The sequence below is a fragment of the Haplochromis burtoni genome, unplaced genomic scaffold, assembly GCF_018398535.1.
Source record: "Haplochromis burtoni strain Fernald_Lab_line unplaced genomic scaffold, NCSU_Asbu1 Contig_266, whole genome shotgun sequence".
Taxonomy (NCBI): Eukaryota; Metazoa; Chordata; class Actinopteri; order Cichliformes; family Cichlidae; genus Haplochromis; species Haplochromis burtoni.
The window spans coordinates 149,932-158,969 of record NW_024582627.1 but is presented as its reverse complement, the minus strand read 5'-3'; the positions used below and the strand labels follow the sequence as shown (position 1 = coordinate 158,969).

The window sequence follows — 9,038 nt, the reverse complement described above, 5'->3', positions numbered from 1 at the left end:
TTTAATCACTAAACGATACCAGCTATTGTCATTTGCCTGGCGGCTTTAGTGAGCTGAGACTAATGGAGTTTTACTTGCGGGGTTAATAAGGCCATCGGGGAAAAGACGCATGATTGTACTTTGGCTGGAGACATGAGATCCTCGGAAACCTGCGCGCTTCCAGCCCGCACGTCACTGTCCTGACATCAGCACAGAGCTTAAATACCAGCAAATCCGAGTGGTGTAAAACAAAAACAGGCACACCTGTTGTGGTTATGCCGGGATCCGAACACAGTGCTGGAACACAACATACGTTTCACTGCTGTGTGCTTTATGCGTTTATGAGCACAAGATTCCACGCAATGTGATTTTTTTTCCTCTCCATTTTTTTGGAGAAGCACTTTGTTTTTTTTCAGAGCGACTTTTCTGAAGGTCACTGAAAGTCCTTCGTGCTTTAATCTTCGTGCATTGTTACTGCTTTTTTGTTTTGTTTAATAATGATCAACCACACTGCCGCGTTTGAAGAACTGGACACAAACGTTTCTGAGCCGTCACAGCTTCTCTCGCTTAACCAGAGCGCTTTCCCTGCGCTTCGGCTCGAGTACAAGTCTCTGATCACTTCAGCCACCATGTTCGCCGTGGGCGTCCTGGGAAACCTCATCGCCATAGTGGTGCTGTGTGTCTCCAAAAAAGAACAGAAGGAAACCACTTTCTACACGCTGGTCTGCGGTATGGCCATCACTGACCTGTTGGGGACGTGCTTCACGAGCCCGGTGGTAATCGCCACGTACGTGTCTAGCCGGTGGCCAGGGGGAGCGCTGCTCTGCCACTTCTTTTCCTTTTCCATGCTTTTCTTCGGCTCCGCCGGCATGTCTATATTGTGCGCTATGGCTGTGGAGCGATACTTGGCCATAAATCACGCGTACTTTTACTCCCAGCACATAGACCGAACCATGGCGCGGTTTGCGCTCCTGGTCACCTACCTGGCGAACATCGTGCTGTGTATTATGCCCAGTTTTGGATTCGGACAGCACGTTAGCCAAATCCCCGGGACTTGGTGCTTTCTCGACTGGAGAGCAATGGATCCGCTGGGAGCTTGCTACTCGTTTCTGTACGGCGGCGTGATGATTATATTGATCGCAGTGACTGTTTTGTGTAACTTGGCGGTGTGCAGGACGTTGGTGGGCATGAACCAGAGGACAGGAATAGTCAGGACTGAGCTGTGTGAGCAGGGGTGCTCCCGTCGACGCTTCCCTCGGCTGCCTTCGGTCACTTCTGCGGCAGAGATCCAAATGTTCTGGCTTATGATCTTGATGACCATCGTATTCCTGGTCTGCTCTATCCCATTAGTGGTAAGGGCAACAGACTATTTGTTTCTATTTGTTCTCTTATGTCTGCACCCAGTGCACATTCAGTTACTGGTCTTAGCTTTATTTGATATCATAACTCAGATATCTTCTGTCATGCTTTTGTCTCACAGGTGCGAATCTTTGTTAACCAACTATATGGCCCATCTTACATTTCTGCTGGGATGAAGCCCGACTATCGCAGCGACCTGTTGGCAGTCCGCTTCGCCTCGTTCAATCCCATATTAGACCCCTGGGTGTACATATTGTGTCGCAAAAACCTGCTATTGAAGGGCTGCGAGAAGCTAAAGAGAACAGTTAACAGGGTCAGGGATGGAGGCGGCGACAACATCGGCTGGGCAGAGGGTCAAAACTCTCCACAGTCTTTAAACAGCAACGATACCAGTTACGCTTCCATACGCACATCCAGCTACAGAAACGACCGGGACCATCACGGACTCATCCAGAATAAATCTTTTACAGACTTTGCCCTGAGACAAGCGTGGGAGTACGACACGGCCCGTGTCAGCTTTCACCCGTTCAGCGTCGAATCGACCGCGACCCTTGGCTGTGATGACGAGGTGGAGGGTAACTCCAAACAGGAGGCAGCCAAGGCATCTCCAGGGCGCAGCGTAACGCCGCTGCTTCCTGCGCACATAAGGAGAATGGACATCGTTACCTGCACGTTCAGCACACCGAGCTCCTGTGAGTCTGCGAAGTGTCTCTGAGTGAAGTTCACGAACTCCCGACAGCAGTTTTCAAGCACCTCGGCCAAACCGGGGAAGATCTCCGAACTGTGACTTAATCACGTTTGATCGGTTTAAACCGCCAAGTGTCACATCGTGTAAAATAATATCCAGTAACAACTGCAGCAGTAATCAGCACGTCACCATTAACAGCAGGTAACAGTTTTCATATGATTTAACGTGAGCTGAAAACTAGCAAAGTGCTTCAGGTTTGATCCACGTGATCCAGCGCAGCAGTTCAACAGTAGATTGTGAACTGAAGAACCACGTCATTTCCAAAGAATCACAGAGACCAAACATTTACTTCTTCATGCTGCTTAACCTTAAAAAAAAAGTTTAGCCAGAACAGTATGTGGTAGATTTTTTTTTTACCGTAATAAAAGAAATTTCCAAACTTGGAAATTTAAATATTCATACCCCGTGGGTACAAATAAAGTGCGTGTCATTGTCATTTCGTGGGTTTAAAACTCTTTAAATATGCGACGCCCTTACATGTGTTGTTGCACTACATTTCTTTTACGGGGGCGGTGTAATTTATTTAGTTATTTATTTTTTCTACATGCTGCCAACTCGCTCAGTGCCATGTAACAGTGCTTCATGATGCAGGTATGGAGGACCACGAATGTCTTTCGTGTTTTAATAACTGCTGTTGTAAAAAGCAAATGTGATCAAATCTTATTTTAAAATAAAGAAGAAAAAAACACTGTTCCCCTCACCTGTGTGAGCTCAGTTGCTTACTGGATGTGTTATTTGGTCTGTGCAGATAAATAAAGGCAGCGAAATCACCGGTTTTGCCTGTTCTGCTCAATAAAGAACAATAAGTTTTTAAAGCAGACATCACCAGCTGGCAGCAGACAGGTGGCAGGACAGCAAGTTCCTCTCGCGTCAAAACGAGCATTGCAGTTCGCTTTAGATTCTAGTCCAGCAGGTGGCGCTACAGGATAATTCATCGGCAAATTAAGTTGTTGTGGTGTTAGTTCACACCAGTAACTGTTGCACAGATAACTGGACAGAATAGTCTGAATAATAGGTGTACTAACATGATGTATATTATAAAAAAAACTTTATTCCCTTAGAGGATAATAACATACAAAAATAAAGGAAGCTTTATAATCATCATCATAATAATAATAATAATAAGGACAGAGCGACATAGTGAGAGTATGAATGAGAACTAAAAATCACCTTCAAGGTCTTGTCGTCTAGATTAGGGATGCACGAGTTCTAAAATTCTGGGTCGGTAACAATTTAACTGATAGCTGGTAAAAAAAAAAAATCAAACAAAGTTATTGCATTGTAAAACATAACTTTCAGTTCACATCTTAGAGCATTTAGTCAGCACAAAATTGCTGGGACTGATAGGACACAAAACATGGCCACTGGTAAGTATGTTACTTGGTCAAAGGCTGATGTCAGTCATCAAGGCTGGGGTTATTCTGAAGACACATCGAGAAACTGTCTGAAGTTGAGTGTTTGGCTCACTGGGATTAGTTGTTCATACAATAACCTCAGTATTTAGTGTTTAAAACAGAGCATCCACCAATGTAACAGCAAAGGAAAACCATAATTGATCCTCTTCACTACACACTGTACATACAATGCAGTATGTATTAAAGTTTAAATGACTATTTCCAGCACAAAGGTGACCACAAACACAGATATCTCACCAGACTCAATTATGTTAGATGCTCTCAAAGTAAACAAAATTCAATATTTATCAGTTCTTCCACATTGTTTCAATGTTGGTCCATTTTTGCCCAATATCTGTTAGTCTGGGATGAAAAGTAAATAAGAATTTGACTTCTTGGATATTGTTTTGCTCAATAGAAAAAAATATCAATAACCAGATTTTAGAAATCCAATCTACTTCTGCCTAGAAGAAACTGTTTAGCCAAAGTTTGACTTTCTGTGCTGGGTAAGTGTGAAAATCAGCATCTGGAAAAGAAAAAAAATGTTGTACTGTATGCGAGCACAAGTAACTGTCGACATGAAAAGTGAATCTTGGCAATAAATAGATATTATCTACAATAGAGTTCATAAAAACAGCTCTCATATGAAGCCATAATAAATAAATAATAATTTATCCAAAATAAATATACTTTACTTTTATACAGTAATACATGAAGATGCATGGCATCCATCTGGCTGAGTTCACCTGAACATAGAGAAGACACAATGTAATGTCCCTGTCTGTGTGCGGGAAGAGAACGAATCTTGTGGAAACACCTGTTCTCACCGAGCATGAATGGTCTGAATGGAAACAAAGCGTCCTTTAACTGTAAATTTTCTTTACATCGCTTGAGCTTCAGCCTTCAGGTCTCGCCCAAATGAAATCAAACACATGAAGAAGGTCTCTGTGTATAATAACCAGGCTTTAGTATCCTGCATTAATTACCGGTTATTCAGTTAAAAAGAATTCAGTATCAGAGGGAACAGTATCCAGACTGGGCTTCCCTAATGACCTCCCCCTCAGTCTCTTGATTTTGACCTTGGCCCTTAATGTCCAGCTGCGGCCAGCCCACTTCCTTCTCAGCAGGAAATGTATCAGGGAGGCAAACAAGTGGCCTCTTTTTCTTCTTCTTTTCTGTTTCTGTGTGAGACAGTGCCCCCATATGGCCAAATCCTAAACACGGGGCCTCACACACACACAGACACACACACTATCCAGCCAGAGGCTCTTCAGCTTTATCCATCCTGGGCGCTTATCTGTTTGTACTCATCATTCAGCCCATGCACATGCAGCTGGCGGCAGAGAGCGATTGGATGGTTCTCCACGTGGTCTTGGCATCCATGAACGATACTGGCTCGTAGCGGTCGGGGCGGCAGCAGGGGTGGCTGCTGACCTTGCGGGCGGTGCGTCGAGGCAGCGAGCCATTCTCCAGCAGTGCTTTCAGTGCTAGGTCATAGTTTGTTCTTTCGGCCTGGCAGGAGCCTACACAGAACTTAAAAAGGACGATTTCATCCGAATCAAATCCCAGTCCTAGATCCCGAACCCTCATCTCTTTCTTCTCCACACGGCAGTGCCTGCTGCTCTGCTTCGGGTGTCCGTTTCTCCCCTTACCCTTTCTGTTCCTTGTTTCTGTCTCTTCTTCCTTTTCTTTCTTCTTCTTCTTTTTCTTCGATGATCCCTTGGGCTGAGGTTCTGTGGGATCAGAGGAGCGTGGTGATCGTCCTACCCAGCGACTGCTGGGATGGTCATCCACCTCATCCATTACAAAAGGGTCTGAAAGAGAAGGAAAGAAAGGAAATGGTAGGCTGGGAGTGAACACCAGTTTACAGAATTATGAGCAGTGGGGTATATTTCTTAAGTAATCTACAATCTCACGTCTGCATTTTAATATAAAATGACTTCACGTGTAAGTGTATTCAAAGGCCTGAGACACAAAGCAGGCTCAGACTTCTCTTAACCATCTTTCCATTCTAGTACTGCTCAGTAAAGCTTATGTGCTATGACTTATATAGTAAATGGACTGCACATGTATATATGGAGAGAGCTTTTTAGCGTTATCAGTCACTCAAAAACACTTTCCCAAGAGCTTCAGTACCATAAAGAGGGTGCCAAGTAGAGTAAGGGTCACTGTCTTCTTTCTGTTCCTTATCCTCCACCATTTCAGGCAGCGTCACAGGAAGCTGTCTCTCCTCCTGGTTTCCCAGCAGGCCCACAGTGTGGCCTGAGTCTGATCCCACACCAGCACCACCTTTCATATGAGCTCCTTCCACCAGAGGCAGCAAAGCAATGAGCACCCACAGCAGCACCTAAGAAGACAGAGTATGTCAGCTGGTTCTTATTTGATATATATTCTCTTTCAAACACATAAAAAGATTTCCCTAAAATGTGTTATGTATAGTTAATAAAGTCCTCCGCTCTGGTCAGCTGGTTGTTGTGTTTGCAGGGAAAATGTGCCCTCTGGTGGACAAACTATGCAAGGTGAACCCTCATAACATGGTTGAAGGTTCTTCTTCCAGCTGTTATTTACAGTTTAATTTTCATTTGTCAGTCAATATAAATACCGATACCAATAGATTGATAATAATATCAACTTACAGACAATTCGGCTCTAATTGTCAGTACCCTCAGTACCTCTGAAAGTAAACGTCCCACACATTCTCCATAGGGATTTTGAGCCAGAATGTTGAGACTATCCAAAGCAGACCGAAACAATGACTGTGCTCCTGTAAACCACGAATCTGTTTTATCAACCTTATTTCAACAAAAAACATTTTTAATGGTGATGGCGTGGAAAAGAACTACTCTACCCACAATCGTAAAAGTGACATCTCTGCTTGTGGAAGCCGCTGTTACCGTGGAAATGTTTAAACCAGGTGTGGAGAACTCCTGCAGGTTTTAGATCTCACCCTGGGTCAACACACCTGAATCAAACGACTAGTTCATTACCAGGCCTCTGGAGAATTTCAAGACATATCGAGGAGGTAATGAAGCCATTTAAATCAGCTGTGTTGGATCAAGGACACATCTAAAACCTGCAGGACACTGGCCATTGAGAGCTGGAGTTTCCCCACCCCTGGTTTAAACCGTGTCAACATCAGGTCACGCAAAACTTCAGAAACAGCGTGAGTGGTGATTTTTTTTAAAAAGGATCAAAACACTGTATAATTTAGATGTGTAGGCTGTACACCATCTATCTTAACCAAATCCCACAGCTTTTCCATTAACATTGAAAATTCTCCTACCCTTCCCTCCCCTCAGGTTAAGAGTTTGGGTGTCATACTTGATAATACGCTTTCATTCCAGTCTCACATTAATTACATAACACGGTCTGCTTACTTCCACTTACGTGATATTAACCGACTCCGTCCCTTCCTTACTCCCCATGCTGCTGCCATCCTTGTCCATAGTCTTATTACGTCCCGTATTGATTACTGTAATTCCCTCCTATTTGGTCTCCCTAAAAGGTCCCTTCATAAACTCCAACTTCTTCAAAATTCTGCAGCTCGGGTCATAACTAGCTCATATTACTCCAGTTCTTCAGCAGCTTCACTGGTTGCCCATAGAAGCCAGGATAAATTTTAAAATCTTACTTCTTACATACAAGTGTATCCATAAATCTGCTCCTTCATATTTGTGTGACCTGCTCCATATCACCACTGTTTCCCGCCCTCTCAGATCATCATCTGCTATTCATCTTACTGTTCCGTCCTCACACCTTATCACTATGGGGAACAGAGCTTTCAGTCGCTCTGCTCCTCGGCTCTGGAACTCTCTTCCTCCTGCACTAAGAAATATTGATCTGGTTGGCATGCATCTATCTATCTATCTATCATATCTATCTATCTATCTATCTATCTATCTATCTATCTATCTATCTATCTATCTATCTATCTATCTATCTATCTATCTATCTATCTATCTATCTATCTATCTATCTATCTATCTATCTATCTATCTATCTATCTATCTTATCTATCTATCTATCTATCTATCTATAACAGTTCTTTAATGTAGATTGTATAAGACATATTAAGACATATTAAGGTAAGTACAGTAGTTTTAAGGTTTCTAAGGCAGCGAGTTTTCAGAGAAGTGTAATTACAAACAAATATCAGTTAACACCAGAGGAATAATTTGCCTAACCACAAAACTCAGCTGACGGGGAGCTTTACAGATATAAAACTGATAAAGATAATAAGATTCTACTCAGAAGAGCTTCTAAAACACACAGGTTTTTAATAAGCCCCTCAAAAGAGCTGCAGCAGCAGCTTTGTCTCAAGCCTGTTTCATCTTCAGTGATATTTAAGTCAAATAACTGTGCTTTATTTCCGCCTTGGATCAAGCTCCGTCCGCTGGCTTATCATTTAGCACCGAAAGCTTCGGTGCTGACAGGGCTTCATGAAAAGCTCATTTCTGAGTCTGGTGGGGATGGATTTCATTAACAATTTATACACACACATAACTCTTCCTCTGGTTTATAGTGGTCTGCACAGTCAAACTGAAAACTTATAAGGTGAGCTTATATGTACAGAGGAGGATTTCATTTAAGTGAGTTTGAAAAAGATGGAGAACAGAAAGGAGGTGAAGAGAAAAACAGGCAGAAGTTGGAGGAGAGGTAAGTATGAGTGTGCTTGCTGCAGACAAACCTTGCCCTTTGCAGAAGTAACGTCTTGTCTATCCGCCCTCCGAATCCTCCATCTGGTCCCACCTGGAAAGAAAGAGAGGGACAGAGGAATTTAAGAACAAGAACAAGGCTTCAACTTTCCTCCTCCTAGAACTCCTTTGAAAAGGATAACATAAACTAAAGGGACAACATGCGGGCGATATGGTGTGTATACATTCACAATTGTCCAGATACTGTAAAAGAAAACAGGCCCATGGGCCCCTGAGCAAGCCGACATGTCACATAAATCACGTCCTCAGTACATGAGGACAATGTTTTGGTTGCTGCTTCAGTAAGAGACTAGTGTATGCTGCCAGTTACTGTGGCTAGTGTTGGCTTGTCTGTTCATACATCCATGCAAACAACCCCAGTCCGGCAACAAAAGCCAGTATCTGCAATTTACTTGTCAAAGGCATTCTTTAGGGTTATTCCTGTGGCAGAGGTACAAGCAGGGGGAACCAGGCATGGCAAGAGCACTTCACGGAGGTCCCAGACAAAAACCACAGAGATGCAGGACAGGTGATAAGAAGTGTCACGGATGCAGATGTTTATATATAGTACGTGCTGTGTGGAGGATTGTGCTGGCTGCGGAGCGCCTGCAACATGAGGTCATCAGGTTAAACTGTGGCCTCCCAAAAGGGGAACTCAAAGAAGATCAGACTATCACAAAGTTGTAGGTGTTTCTACTTTATATTGATTTAGTACTTAAGAAAAACATCTTTAAAATGCTCAACAAAGGCAGCTGGACACCAAAACAGTGGCTCACACTGCTTGGAAGCTTTAAAGGTAACCAGTTCACAGGTTAAGTGAATAATTTGATTGGCTGGTGTTTGAACTATAATATATATATATAT

At 43.2% G+C, this 9,038-nt stretch overlaps 2 protein-coding genes across 2 annotated transcripts; one reads left to right on the top strand and one right to left on the bottom strand.

Moving 5' to 3' along the window:
* Positions 1-242: 242 nt before the first annotated feature.
* Positions 243-2,504, top strand: ptger4c (prostaglandin E receptor 4 (subtype EP4) c). The gene is made up of 2 exons (XM_005939333.2): positions 243-1,331; positions 1,460-2,504. Exons 1-2 carry the CDS (start codon positions 477-479, stop codon positions 2,051-2,053), a joined length of 1,449 nt encoding a protein of 482 aa, XP_005939395.1. The 5' UTR covers positions 243-476; the 3' UTR covers positions 2,054-2,504.
* Positions 2,505-2,541: 37 nt separating this feature from the next.
* On the bottom strand, positions 2,542-8,968 carry LOC121815668 (artemin). Its single transcript, XM_042227541.1, has 3 exons — positions 8,168-8,968; positions 5,617-5,827; positions 2,542-5,294 (listed from the first exon to the last, which is right to left on the bottom strand). Exons 2-3 carry the CDS (start codon positions 5,774-5,776, stop codon positions 4,795-4,797), a joined length of 660 nt encoding a protein of 219 aa, XP_042083475.1. The 5' UTR covers positions 5,777-5,827; positions 8,168-8,968; the 3' UTR covers positions 2,542-4,794.
* Positions 8,969-9,038: the final 70 nt, after the last annotated feature.

What these genes read in the sequence shown, in the direction of transcription:
- ptger4c (XM_005939333.2), top strand. Translation starts at nt 477, where the DNA reads ATGATCAACCACACTGCCGCGTTTGAAGAACTGGACACAAACGTTTCT. An exon ending in TCTGCTCTATCCCATTAGTG is followed by an intron (nt 1,332 to 1,459) that starts GTAAGGGCAACA and finishes TTTGTCTCACAG; the next exon opens with GTGCGAATCTTTGTTAACCA.
- LOC121815668 (XM_042227541.1), bottom strand. Translation starts at nt 5,776, where the DNA reads ATGAAAGGTGGTGCTGGTGTGGGATCAGACTCAGGCCACACTGTGGGC. An exon ending in TACTTGGCACCCTCTTTATG is followed by an intron (nt 5,295 to 5,616) that starts GTACTGAAGCTC and finishes CTTCTCTTTCAG; the next exon opens with ACCCTTTTGTAATGGATGAG.